The 14,733-nt window shown below is 45.9% G+C and overlaps 1 protein-coding gene across 4 annotated transcripts in view; it reads left to right on the top strand.

Moving 5' to 3' along the window:
* Window positions 1-2,727: 2,727 nt before the first annotated feature.
* Window positions 2,728-14,733, top strand: part of PTPRC (protein tyrosine phosphatase receptor type C) — an 85,778-nt gene continuing 73,772 nt past the window's right edge. For 2 of the 4 annotated variants that reach the window (XM_053913015.2, XM_053913016.2), the window contains exon 1: window positions 2,867-3,054. In XM_053913015.2, coding sequence (XP_053768990.1) covers window positions 2,982-3,054 — 73 coding nt within the window. In that variant the 5' untranslated portion in view covers window positions 2,867-2,981. The other 2 variants (XM_053913014.2, XM_024576138.4) reach the window with 2 other exon arrangements.

Below are 14,733 nucleotides of genomic sequence, written 5' to 3'. Positions count from 1 at the left end.
TGGTTGCACCAATTTGCATTCCCACCAACAGTGCCCGGGGGTTCCCTTTTTTCCACATCCTCGCCCACACTTGCTGTTTGTTGATTTACTGATGAACAGATACTCCTGTCTCTGTTAGAGTTTTTGTCTGCTGTGTGCTCAGGGCCCGATGCTTGGCCCAGACCTGATAACACAGAGATTCCCTCGGATGCCCTGGGGAAGGCCAGCTGCTCCTGCCAAGGTGTCCAGGTTAGAGCTGCCCACTTTCAAAGGGGACCTGCGCCCTGTCCTCCAGCAAGCAGCCAGGACCTTCCTTAGGGCTTCCCTGCAGACAGAAGTACCTCAGGGGTGCGGACACCTGGCTCACCCCTGCCTCCATTCGAGAGCAGCTGGACTGCGCACATATTTACCCACTGATGTCTCTGCATTACGCGCTACTTGTTTGTACCATGTGGTAATGCAACACAGATTTTGCTACCAAAGTCCCATATTCCCTGCAGACACTGAACTCAACTTTAACACATTAAAACAACACTTACAGCCCAACTTATCTGATAATTAATCTCTGTATTTGTTGGATAGAATCTCTCTGCCCACCCATCCAAATGGAATTGAATCTCCTAAGTTCTTGCTAGTTCTTCAAAGCCAAGCTCTTCAAAGCCCTTTTAAGTGTCTCTCTAAAGCTAGAGCTTGTCACAGTATAGAGTATATTTCATAGGCTGAACCCCCCTTTAGAAGACTGGAGGTCACGCACTCACCCCCAGTCAGGTACGCTGCCACAATGGCAAGCTCGCAGAACACAAGTATTTGCTTAGAAATACCCAGAGCGAGCCCCCAGTGATTTTCCACTGCACACGCGGTTTGAGAAGTAGTGGCGGAGCTAAGGTGGACCCTCGGACAACGTGGGTTTCAGCCATGCCAGTCCACTGTCCGCTAACACCCAGATTTTTTTTCAATAAATATACCGTTGGTCCTCTCTGTCCCTGGGTTTCAAAGCTGTGGGTTCAACCAACCACGGGTGGAAAACTGGATTTTCTATCCGGTGTTTGGAATCCGTGGATGGTGGAGGGCGGTGGCTGTATGTGTCATTCTACGCCCTTTTATACAAGAGACTTAAGCATGATTTTGGTGTCCACGGGGGCCCTGGAACCAATCCCCCACAGATACTGAGGGATGACTATGGATGAGTTTTTGGTGAGTCAGAAGTTATACTTAAAGTTTGGACTGTGCGGGGGGGAGTCGGTGCCCCTAACCTTTGTGTTGTTTAGGGGTCACCTACACTTACTTTCATAACTTCTGACACATTTTTTAATAGGCCTCCCTACTGAAGAGTGGGGCTTACATTTATGGCTATTTTATTTAAAAAATACATGTGCAAAAAGAGAACAACATAATGTTTACGGAGCAAATGCTCTATCTTTTAGAGATTGGAAATTATAAAAAAGACAGTGAAAAAGACTGGGGAAATAAAGGGGGAAAATGAAGGAGTATGATAAGGAAGGAAAGTAAGATAAACCTACAATATGTTCAAAGCGTGACCTGTCCACACCCACCTGTGAGACCTGGGACACAGCACCTAACCTCTGGGAGCTTCCCGGAAAAAATGAGGGGTAATGGCATTATCCACCTTGGACACTGTTGTGCAGACTAGGTTGTGCGATGAGAGTGTGATGAGGTGTGGTAACGGCCCCTTAGTCAGTGCTGACAGTCATGATCAAGTCGAAATCATAACCAAGATTTTATTACAACGTCAGTATCCGGAACTTAAGATGTGGGAATATTTCTGTTTGCACAAAGCGGGTGTGTGGATCCCAGTGGCCAAAGGAAGAGCAGAACAAATACATTGGTAAATATGAAAAGACTTATTCACTTAAATTCAAGAACCCGCGATAGTGCTTCGTACCTCGGGAGTGGGCTTCCTGCGGGGCCCCCGTCCCTCAGGGAGTCGCTCAAGCATCACAGTTTGGTGATCATAACGATGCCGAATTCTGCATTGCTGCTGACCGCGTGGCGCCTCTTCGCCGGCGTGCATTCTCCTGGACTCACCGGGAGCCCCCTCAGACGCGGGGAGAGAGCGCTGTGTTAACGTGTGTCTTTCAGTGGAAAAGGTTGGGAAGTATCGCTGAGGGAAAAAAAAAAAAAAAGGTGAACTTCGGTAAAAGATGGCTCTTGACTTTGACTGTGATTCTCTCCCTCATCAACAGCAGCAAGAAGCGGGACTTTTCCAAAGCAGGATTTTCGTAGTAGAAGGGAGTTCTGACTTCGGTCCTGGCCCCACGAGGGTACCAGCGAAAGGTTTGGGGCCAACCCGTCAAGCTCCCTGAGGGCTTTTGCATAGGAAATGGTTTGACTATTGAACCTGCCACACGGCTGGGTTTTCAGTGCCCTCCTCATAAACGTGGCTAATGGTTGCCCAGACCGACCAGACAAGTACCTGTTCACCCAGACACTTTCCACCAGCTCAGTTAGTGAATCATTGCGCCATCACCTGCCCAGGCTGCATCTGACTAAGGATGTCTTAGGTGAGAAAATTATTGGTGATTTGGGGGAGGATTTGGTATTTTAAACAGTAATGACTATTGTAAGGATACTTACACTGTGAATATTTGGATACTTAAAAACATCTTCCTTGAAGGGAAAAAATATCTTTCAATAACTATGGGCCTGCTCACTCAGTCTAATGACTTGAATTAAGGAAGTAAGATGCATCTGCACTGGCTTTGAACAACTTTCTTGACTTCCTGCAAAGGGGAGGTCGCACTGTGTTTTTGGAGAAGTTAGTAAAACCGAATCTGACATCACCTAGTTAGCAAGCGGCTGCTTCTTCGGGTAGCAAAGGAGGAAATCGCTCCCCGCGTGATAACACATCAGTGAAGAGTGTCAGTTCTGGTCTTATTTCTTTCATTCGGTTTCAGAGCGAGGAGCGTTTGCAGAGATAACCATTATTTTGCCTTTTCAGGGGGACGCATGCTGTTTCCGAGGAGCACGGCCGATTTCCAGATATGACCATGTATCTGTGGCTTAAACTTCTGGCATTTGTCTGGGTGCTTTTGGACCTGGGAGGGTTCAGTGAAGGTAAGTGGCTGGGGTTACTGTGTCCTTACCTCGTTTTTCCTGGTGGGGAGGGAATGGTTTGCAAGAGGCACAGAAATAAGTTTCGGGTCCGGGACCAGAAGGAGAAGGGGGTCGGAGCTGTGGTAGCTCAGACTGGTTTACTTTGAGACACCACACGTTGTTTCTGCCGAAAAAGGCCAGAACTGTGTGGGGAGAAAATCGCCATTTAAAAGAAAATTTATCTATTTGTATCTTTGTTTACAAACTCTTCAAGGGTATTACAAAAGCAATCGTTACTTAACCCTTCAAAGTACATGGATGTAAGCGTGTGTTAAGTCTAAAGACATTTTAATGACAATGTGAGTGAATTTCTATCCTTTGAACAAAACATGAATTTTTAAAAAGTGACCATATGCCTTTGGTTGCACGCAGCTACCCGTTCTTCCGGGGCCAGGAGGGTTGCTTCCTCAAATTTTGATTAAGAGTAATATGTTTTGTCGAATTTGAGTTACGTGATAGTTTAAAGTAACACACTTGGCTACTTAATTAGATGTGAGCTTTTTGCGTCTCCTTGTCACAGGATGCATTTTAAGTCAAGTTGCTGGCTTTCTCCTCGTAGTTTTCATGCTTATGTGCTTTGGCAACTCCGAGGGCCACCGCCCTTCCTGGGCGATGGGCAGACGTGAGGGCCCCAATGAGGTGAAATTACGGCATCTCAGCCAGTGCACCGACCTCTGCTCTGCAGAGAACGCGGCCAGCAGGACTCGAGGCCTGGACTCACGTTTGAGATCTCGCTCCACTACTGGTGTAGTTAATGAGCCTTGTTTCAACAGTTTCAGTTCGGGGTACCGGCTGGCTGGCTATTAAACGTAGCAAGTAAATTGATATTTAATAGTACTCCTTATGATGTAGTATCTAAAGTGGTTTTTTGTCACTGAAATGGCGGTGAAATGGTATTTTTGCAGAAATGTCAAGGAAGTAAACAAAAGGAGATAATTATTTTTTTTTAATTTTGCTGGTTGGCGTTCACTCTGAAATACATATATATTTTTTGTCTCTCTGCCACACTCCTTTCCTCCGAAAGGCAGGGCAGTGGCTGACTCCTGAGCGGGTGGTGGTGTCAATTCATATTCTGTGCGACCCAGGACACAGAAAGCCGTGTGAGAGAGTGAGTGTGTTTTTAAGCTGCAAAGATAGGTTGAAGCGATTTTTTATAGGGACAGCATTTCCTCTTAGTACAGAAAAGTGTTCATTAGTTGCCATCCTTATAAAGTTGCTTATCATAATCAAAGGGTTTAAACAAAGAAGAAAACCTCACAGATACAGATAATAGTGTGGTGACTGGCAGGGGGGAGGGAGTGGGGGCAGGTAGAAGAGGGTGAAGGGGGGTTAATGATGATGGAAGGAGACTTGACTTGGGCTGGTGAACCCACAGTGCAATATAGAGATGAGGTGTTATAGAACTGTCCACCTGAAACCTGGATAATTTTATTAGCCATGTCACCCCAATAAGTTCAATTAAAATTTTTTTAAAAGAATAGTAATTTTAATAGGGTGATAATATGTGTATTGTCATAAATCAGAGCAAATTTCCATGAAAAAATGGCATTCAAGAATGGTGGCAAAGCATTCCCAGAAGGGCACCAATGAATACAGAAATATTTTTTTGGCCACAGAGCAAATCACCATACAAATTTCAACTCAGTCTATTAGGGATTTTTACCATAAGAAACACCTGTGAATTTGTAATCAAAATAGAAGTATAAAATGATCTAAAAATCTTTATATTAATTCTACTGACTAACTTATACTAGAAATAAATGGATAATACATAGATTTGCTTTGAAAGGTCAAATTTAACTTCAATCGCTCACATAAATACTGTGAGCAAGCCCTTTTCTAAAAGGTGTTGATAATAGTCTTCCTGAAATATCCAGTTTTGCAAACATCTGCATAGATACAGTCCTCTGCACCTGCAGATCTCGCCTATCATGCTTTTTAGGGTCTGAGAGACATTTTGTGATTCAATGTATCATTTGGGAAGCTATTAATGCTTTAAATTGTGTATTTTTCTTTGTGAGCAACAAATGCATTGGATTGTGTTTTATTTTAATGTGTTAAACCTGAGTTTTGTGCTGGTAGGAAATATTAGACTTTTGGGTATCAAATTTATGTTGCATGCTCTGCAGGCCTGAAGAAGTAGGGGCACATGTAGGGAGACATCAGTGAAGAAACATGGGCATAATTCCCACGTTATTTCATCTCTAGACACAGCAACGTCCAATTCTGTCCCAGAGACAACCATGTGGGCTTGGGTTTTACACAGCAGCTCCTCATCTCTTTGCTCTGTGCCGTGAAAACTGGAAACCGACACTTTGTTCCAAAGTTCTCAGTAACTGAAGGGGCAGCGAAGGTTTTGAGAACGCAGCCCCGCGTATGTGAGCTCTGAGTCATAACAGCTAAGGCTCATTTCCTGGACCTCATTCTTCATTTTTCCGTCGACACGAAGAGGAAATACCTCACATTACAAACACGTACTGCGCCTTGCCCATTTTGGGGGGTCCATACAAACTGTAAATTCAATTGGATGAGCAATGCTTTAAGTTCTAAATACTCTACAATTGGGAGATTTTCAAAGTGTTTTCATAAGAAGAACCTGTCTGTGAGCCTTATCATTACTAGCATTTAGGGTGCATTTTGTCAGAGGACAGATTAGGTGTACTGGGGTCTTTTTTCCTTTTTCTCTATTGTTCTATGTAACTGAGGTCAGGGTCAGGGAGGCCAGCTTGGGCGGGGCCGAATGCGTGACTTATGTATACTAGTTCTGTATTATATGTTTATACAGAAATAGGTGTATGTGTATTTTATATGTGGTTGCATATATATTCTACATCAGTCTGTCGTCTATCGACTGGTTCCCCATATTTGTCTACTTTGAAAAATTAGAGTTCTGGGGGCTTCAGTTCTTGGCCATTTTTCTTTGTATTTTCTGCACTCAGAGTCTCTTAACATTACTTACTTCTTATTAATGGTGTCGATTCTCTGTCTGCAGACTCATCTTTGAGGTATGGACCCAGCTTCTTTTCTAAAGTTAGTCTCATTTTGTGTTTGCAAAAAAAAAAAAAATCTGAAATACATGTAAATGCTCCCCAAATTCTGTAATTTTCATTTTCAATACTCCCTGTGACCTTGCCCTCCTTCCTCGCTGCTGCCAGCCCCTTAATTCACGCTCTCCTCAGTTGTCACCTGGAGTGTTGGACTAGGCTCTTAATTCATCCGGAGTCTCGTCCATTTCTCTCCGTCCTCCACATCTCAAAACTAGAACATGGAAGCGGGGAAGGCATCGCTATCTTCGCACTGCCTTTGGCGTGCTTTCTGAGCTCCCGGCCGGAGCAAGTGAGCTCATGGATGAGGGAGGGTGGGGCCGGAGCTGGGCAGGGACCTCTTTTGCTTTCTCTTAGGACTGGTTAAAATAGCTCGAGCATCAGCCTGTTTCCACACAGGCCCACTTGCTCAAGATTGCTGAGGCTCTGAGCAAATTCTATTTCCTCTCTCGGGTTCCCTTTTATCTCTTTTGCCACAAAATACCACCACTGAAATTATACACTTTTTACCCCCTTTCCTTGGCGCCGTTCATGTACCATTTCCATCGGCTGTTGGAGGGGTTGCCAGCATTCTTACTCACCGGTCAGGGCGGTGACCGCCGCGAGAAGCTACCTGGAAGCAGAAGCTGTCTCGGGCCTGTTTTCGCATCGTCTGCGCCTGATTCCTTAGCAGAGACTGGAAAAGTAATGGATGTTTTTGGACAAAACTGCAGATTATGACAAAGGAGGAGAAGGAAGAGGAGAAAAACTCAGGGAGGGAGAGGGGACAGAAGGGGGAAGAAATACTTAGGAAGCAAACAAGGCAGGATGGGGGCAGTGAGGCAACTTCATCAAAATTATTTTAGATACACGTTTTTATAGGCTTTTCCCTCCCTTCCCCTGATTTCTTCTTCCATCTCCTAGTTTACCGTTTATCTGGAAAGATTTTCTGACTTCTTAAAAATTCATCGTTCACCAATGTTGTCCCTAAATTTTCCGGGGCCTCCTCTGTGGGTGTTCTTGCTGATGGCATTTCGGCAGTGGGTCACATCTGTTGTTCAGAGCCGGATGCTAAGAGCAAATCAGGGAGGAACGGGGAGGGAGACGCTCCTCTAGCAGGGGGACAGACACGGGTGCCCGTGTGGTGGGATGTTTCCAGGCGCAGACGGAAGGTGCAGCGCCCGCCACGTCACCTTGCGTGCTCCGGGAAGTGCGTGGAGAGTCGGGGCATCGTCTCCCACCAGGGGATGTGATGAGGAATTGCAGTCTGATTCGCTCCCGAACAGACGTGTGCAGTCAGGTTGATGGATGCGGGGAGGGGATGCACGGGACCAGTGCAAGTGAGGTTTGGCGCACAGACCGTGTGCAGCGAAGCAAGCTTGGTGCAGAGACAGACATCTCTTCAGTCTCCCATCGTATGGTTATGGGGATATTTGCGCAGAGAAAACTGGAGTGAAAACTTAACTGGATCTCAGCTTAAACTTAATTTCCATCTAGTCTAAATAGCTCTGTTAGTACTAGAGATCCATCCTATTACCAAAGGCTCAACGCAATGACCTCACATCCATAAAGGTGATACTGTCCAGGGAAGGACAAAGGGGAAAATAGAATATTGCAGGCTAATCATTTGGCAATGCGATGTGATTGATTTCATCGCCGCACATACCGAAATATGGTAACTATTAGGCTGTGTTTACATGCCCGTAACCAATATTTACATGAGAAAACATCTGAAAATTGTTGCCTAAACTCTCTCACGTGCATTCCTTCTTTACACATCCGTGTGCTACTTCAATTTCAGCCTGTCTACACGCTCAGGAATGGCGACTTTCAGCAGAGTCCTGGGTGTTCAGTAACCACAACACCAACAAGAACACTTAAAGAAACAGAACTTTCCTACTCTCTCAGCCAGAGCGGGCATACATACATGAAGTCGATGGTAGGGAAACATGTCGGCGTCTTCCACGCCTGTTCCTACTGTCCTTAACCGGTTCCTTCTGAAAAGGCAGTCAGCAAGATTATCGATGTTTTCATTAGACTCTTTACTGAAGACCCAAACTCAAAGACACCTTACTTACCATCTTCCATGGTGCTTAGCTACGCAGGGTTTCTTTCCTGCTAAAATGAGACGTAAGTCTCTGTAAAAGGTAACATGCCCCTTTGTACGTGCCCCCTTCAGCGGCTTCCTCCGCGGGACGGAATACACCGGTCCCATAACCTTGGTCCCAAGAGTTTTGACTCAGCCTTTATGAAAATACACATTTAATTAGACTGTGCCAACATTTATGAGTTTTCCTTGAGGATAGGTTTCACAGAAAAAAAAAAACTCTATTAAGCCAATTTAATTCCCTGAGTATTTTTTATGTAGAGCCTGATTAGATCATGACCAATATTTTCCATTTTTATTTTTATTTTCCTGAACTAATGTTCAACAAAATCAATTTTCATTTAATTTTTATAATTACTATTAAGTTTATGAATGAATTTTTATCCACATCATTTTTCTGATCATAGCTCGTGCCTCTGGCAATTTTCCCTCACGGTTACGACCTTCATCAGGGTAATTTTACCTGGCAAATGCTACAGGTCTCAGTTTTCCAAAAAGCTTTTAATTCTTCTATTTCATCAGAAACAACATTGCTTGTGTACAGTTTGAGCCATTGCTAGATTTTTTTTTCGTTTCCTTTTTAATGTTACATAGAAAGTGATTTATGTAATTTTGTTGCTTTTGTCGAACGTTAGCTTGGGCAGCATTGGCCGTTCTCAAACTTATGTGTTGATGTTTGTATCAGGCACATTCACTGAGCAAGGGAGAGCTGTTGATAAGACTCATTTTGAGATTCTGCGAGTTCTGGTTCTTTCTCAGCCAGTGGGCACTTTAGGAACACCAGCTAGACTGCTGTGTAGTCCAGAATTGTCACGTTTCAATTCTTATTCATTTGCGTGCCCCTCTTCTGATTAGCCTACGCACCTGTGCCATCTTCTTGCTAAACGGCGGGGCAAAAAAGCAGCGAGAAGAACCAACATAATAAGTTTAAAATGTTCTCAGTGTACAGGGGTGGGTGGGGCCAAACTAAGACATCAAATCATCCTACATTGGTCTTTGAATTTGGGGCAAATACACGCTTTGATATGGCACAGTTCGAACCGACCCTTCCAGACGTCCCCCGTCCTATCTGCGACTCCTTTGTGACATAATTACGCTGTCTCGTTGCTAACTTGCATTTTCCTGAAACTGGAATGTTTTTCTGTCTCCAAACGGTCGGCCGTGCTGTTTTTCTGACCTCTGCATGTATATTTTTTAACTGGGCAAACCTTAGTTGCTGGGGGAAAGTCAGCTCTGCGCAGTGCCCGCCACCCCCACCCCGCAGAGAGAGGCGGTCTGCGGGGCGGGCCCGTGAAGGGTGCTGTTGGAGGCCCCGTGCGGGCGTCTCTCAGTCACTAAAGTCACTAAGGCTGGTCGATGGGAGGAGGGGCCAGCCAAGAGTCCCCATTTGTTGTAGTTGGTTTTTGTGATTTCAACTGCAAATAAAAGATGTGTTGGGAAAGAAACGGTAAAGCACACACACACCACACACACGCACACACACACAAATAAATCCTTGGTATTTTTGGTGATCATTCACCACCATGTTATGAGGTCACCGGCTCGTAAGGAGTGGGACATGGGGGACTGACCTGTCATGCTGGGTCCAATGCTTCTGGGTCTACGCTTTTCCCACTGGGTTCCTCGCCTGCTTAGCTGTCCCCTTAATGACCAGGGCGTTGAGGACATGACCTCGTGACGGGGGGCACATAACACAGAGACGGAAGGGCAGTGAGCACTTCGTCCGAGGTCACTTATGGGAAACGGACACTTCAGCCCCATCCGCCTGATGGAGCTGCGTCGGGGGAGCTCAGTGCTCTGAGCTGCTTGTGCAGCAAGACCTAAGTCAGCTACGACCGGTGTCTCTTAGGGAACACAAGAAAGCGTCTTTGATTCACTTGCTTCGACCGTGAATGCTGCCGCCGCCACCTTAGCAACGCAAAGGCGGCAGGTCTCTGCCACGGGGAGAAGGCATTGAGAGGGCCCAGCACCGAGCCGTCTCCCGCCGCGTGCCAAGATGGAAGGACTGGATTTCCCCCCACCTAACTGGTTTTTGACATTACACAAAGTGAAAGGCATTGAATACTTTATCAAAGTGTCTAGATTTTTTTTTTTTGAGTGCAAGGGAAGTAATTTGACCTTTTCCAAACACTTTGATCACGAAAAAGGCACACGAGGTTCTCGTCCCGTTCCAGAAAGCGAGGAGCCAGGTACCCGTCCCAAAGTCGGGTGGGAGCGTCCTGCGGATCTGCACTCCAGAACGCGCTGGCAATACCTCAAGGGCAAAGAAAGGAAACACTCATTTACTGTTTGGTTACTATGTGGGTTGCCAGTGGGATGATGTAGGCCCAATATTGTATTTTCACTTCTTCCATGTAGGTTTCCAAATCCTCTTTTGTCTTCTAAGGGAAGATCATCCCTTATTCCTCATGACCCTGAGCCTTTCTACTGCTCAGCGACCATGAGTTTGCACATTGAGTTCACTTATCGACACTGCAGGTGTGGCCAAGGGACGCAGTGGCCGAGGACGGAGGGCAGAGCAGAAGGTATCACTTCCGAGTTCTGGCCTCCAGAGGAAGTGATGGGGACGGGGGTAGAAAAGCAAATGAAAAGGGTCAGGGCATTGATGAAAGCCCTTTGAAGAGATAAATGCTTGCAATGCTGGGGGCAGACAAGCTCTACTTTTAAAGCGCCTAAGAGTCGGTCTTCCACCCCTTGCCTGGACTCCCTTCTGGGCTTTCCTGGGATGAAACCTGAGGGACTCACCTTTCAGAGCCTCGGTTTCCTTTTCTGTCCCGAGGACATCCCAGCAGGAGCTACTAAATGAGACGATGTCACTCATTGCTTCAGCGGCTGTTGACAGAGCTCCTACTGTGTGCTGTTCGAAGTGCAGATGTGTGGTAAACGAAAGAGAAAAGGCACCCACTTGCATGAGGCTCACTACCTCTTAGTAAGAAAGGTAACAGACAAAAGCTAAATAAATAAGAGAATTTCAGCTCCTGATAAGGGCTGTGAAATGAAGCCGTGTGATAGGATAGGGACAGGATGGGGACAGGCCAGATTAGGGGGGAGCAGTCAGTGGCCCTCCAAACAGAAGGTCCCAGCAAGGCCTCTCTGGAGAGATGTCATTAAGCCATCCGTTGGCTGACAAGATGTCAAGATTTGTGTGAACAGGAACTGGCAGGTGCAAAGGCCCCTCAGAAAAAAAGCAAAAAAAATTGGCGGGCTCCAGGCACCGAGAGGAGGCAGGTGTCTGCAGGCAGTGGGCAGAGGCTGAGTCTCGTGTGGGTGGTGAAGCTGCAGGCTCAGCAGAGGAGGCAGGGCCTGCGGGGCCTTGATGGATGAGTGAAGAGTTTGCATGTCGCCCGAAGTGGATGGGAAGAAGCCACTTGGAATTTTTAAGCAGAAAAGGGCCTAATTTTATTTCTGTACTAAAGTGATTCACTTGGCTGCTGTGAGGAGACTACTTTGGGAGTGAGTCGGAGAGAGCAGCGGGGAGCCCACTGGGCTGGGGGCAGGGAGAATGGGGTGCAGGTGGAGGGAAAGCGCACAGTCACACGGGGGCAAGAATGGGGCTGGGTGGACAGGAGGTAGGAGGTGACCCTGAATGACTCCCTTTCCAGTGAGCAGCTGGCACAGGAAACCCCCAGTTAGGGCCAGGCAGCCACGGGTTGCACTTTGTCCCTATTGACACTTATATTCTCATTCAACACCGAACTAGAGAGGTCTGGAAATGACTGGAACCATAAATCTGCAAGTCACTGTTTGCAGAGGGAACTTAAAGCCAGGGCACCAAGCATGACAGGGTGGGAGCCCGCTGAGACGGACAAGTACAGAGGACTCCTCTTGAGCCCGGGGAACACGTCTCATTTGCAGGGACCGGAAGGAGGAGGCAGGAAAAGAAAGTGACAAAGGGAGTCAGACAGGAAGAGGAGGAAAATATTTTGCTTGGGATGTTGAAAAAAAGATGCGATGGACCTTAAAGAGCTTAGCACACTTGCTGACATGCAATGAGAATCCAGTAAATTCCATAAAAAATGCAAAATGCACATCTCCTCTCGAAAGGTTGATTGTGGGCATGCTAATTACTGTCAAAAATCCCTACTTAACCTTATCAGAAAAACCAATGTGAAGGAATTTATAACAATATTTGGAAAAATTGAATATCATATGTATCTCGCTGGCTTAGCTATTAAAAAGAGAAAGGGCCAACCAAAGAATTTGTTTTAAAAAACGCTGTGGAGAATATATGTAGAGACGCATCATGGGGACTTTAATGTAAAATGCCTGCTGAAGGTAACACTCCAGACTCCCCTTGTGGTGTAAGTTTTGTTTTGATGCATGTTGGTGAAAATATGATAAAACACTATTGGAGCCAAGACTTGGGCAGGTTGGGAAGTGTGGCGAGTGGCATAAAAGAGTTAGTTCTGAATCAAATTTTATATCTTTCATGTCTTTCAGACATTTGAAAAATAATTGGTTATCACTTGGGCTTCTGTTAGGTCAGGCCTAATAGCCTGGGCGGGGGCACAGCACACAAATAGAGATTTGTTCTTTCAGGAACATGTGGACAGAAAGTTTTAATTTCAGGCTTGGCAGGTTTTCTTAAAAGAGATATATATTTAGAGCAACTTGTTTTGGTACTAACTGGTAGTTATTTAATAAGACCAATCATTAGCTAATAAGGAAAACAGTGCCAGGCACCTGTTTCTCAACATTTTATACAAGTGTGGTCTCATTTAACTTAAGTAGACCCGTCATTATGAAGTCTCGCCTATACTTGACCGTAAGTAAACTTGTGCATTTGTTTCCCGACGTTTCTCATGAAAGGTACTGGTTATCATCTCCTGAAAGAGACTGGTTCAGTTCAGTGTTCCTTGTTTTCATCGTGAGTACTCACATTGAGAAGGAGGGAGCGAGGGGAGGGAAGGGCCCCGGAGCCCGTCCCACATACCTGGTGCCTTGCAAGTGTTTCACCTCCACTGTATCTTTGATGTCCTTGTACATTTGGATTCTAAGTCTTCAAAGTGTTAAGGAAAAGCTCAGACAATGCCTGGTCACTGGACTGGAGAGAGGAAAACAGAACTTGGGTGCAGACAAAGGACTAAGTAACCTGAACACCACTGATACGTAATTTTGCGGATGGCTTTTTGCCAATGTTGAAAAAATGGGCGCACTGGTGGTCTTGGCAGTTCACTTTGGTTTGTGACAATTGGGGTCAGATTGAAAAGCCCAGCCCAGGAGAAAGTCCCACCGCTTTCTCTTCCTGCTCTGCTTAATTTTCATAAGGAGGCACCGCAGCGGTGTAAAACATCTGCTTCAGCTCCAGAGAAAGGGGGGAGGCTGTGTAGGGACCGATCTGTTGCCAGCAGCATCTTGGTGTGTGGGAGCCAGATGATCACGCAGGTAGGCACTATGGTTGGTGAGCCAAGAAGCAGAATTAACTGCAGTGCAGAAAAATCTAGCTGCGTGGAGGTCCGCAGGAGACAAAAACCCCTGTGAACGAACCCCAGCGATCCATTTCCAGCTCGGGTAGCTCAGTTATGCAAGCGGATGTCACGGTTCTTACCCGTTGTTTCATGGATACAGTTGAATGAAGGAAAGAAGTGTCCTTCTCAATCAAAGAGGGGATGCGTCACTTAGAGGTGAGGAGGGGCTGTCAGGCCTCCTGTGCACCTCATGGTGTGAGGCTGCTGGCACCCACGGGCCCACCCCCAGGTCCGGGAAAGGCAGGTTGTCACACAGAGAAAGATGTAAGGTCGGTTCAGGGTGACCCACAGCAGAAAGCCACCACAGCCTTTGAAATGCAGCGTCTTCCTGTGGCAAGAAGTTGAGGGCGGCTGGAAGGGGTGGATGAAAGATGGGCTGGGAATGGCCAGGGCATCGTAGCCGCAGGATCTCAACGTTCCGGAAGTGGAACGAGTGGGCACTTCAGAGACCGGAAGACGAATGATTAAAATATTACACCTCCAGTCGTCACATGCAAAATTGGTGCCAGTTTCCTCATGTTCTATTTTTTCAGGAGCTCTGGAACACTACAAATAGTATCAGTTAACACCAATTTAACTACCCATGTTTTTCCCATCTATCTTAACCAGCCAGTCTTCAAAGAGGGAAAAAAATATGCGTGATGCTCGAAGAACCCAAAATGACTTCTTTTTGGTTATCCTTAACAGAATGCCTTCTCTTAATCTAAATGTTAATATTTATATTTCTAAGTAGAGGATGGTTGTAGAAAGTGAATGTGCAAGTAGAAGCCATACAGGAATTTGGTTCTGTTCCCACTAGTATAATTAGCTTCTTTTTTGGTTTTTCACTCTCAGAGTCGGAATCAAAGTTGAAGTCTTGATTGAAACAAAGAACAAATGGTTCCTCTATTAATCTACAAATCTCAGGGCAGACACATGGAACGTTCAGCCCCTGTCCATGAGGATTTCCAGTTTGTAATGAAATGATTCTGTAACCATCTGCGCTCGCTAACGAGTGAATAGACTAGGGGGAAACACAGGTCAGTGCAATCCACAAACCCAC

The sequence above is a fragment of the Desmodus rotundus genome, chromosome 10, assembly GCF_022682495.2.
Source record: "Desmodus rotundus isolate HL8 chromosome 10, HLdesRot8A.1, whole genome shotgun sequence".
In the NCBI taxonomy this organism is placed as follows: domain Eukaryota; kingdom Metazoa; phylum Chordata; class Mammalia; order Chiroptera; family Phyllostomidae; genus Desmodus; species Desmodus rotundus.
The sequence above is the reverse complement of the archived record's forward strand: the minus strand, read 5'-3'. Positions and strand labels throughout refer to the sequence as shown.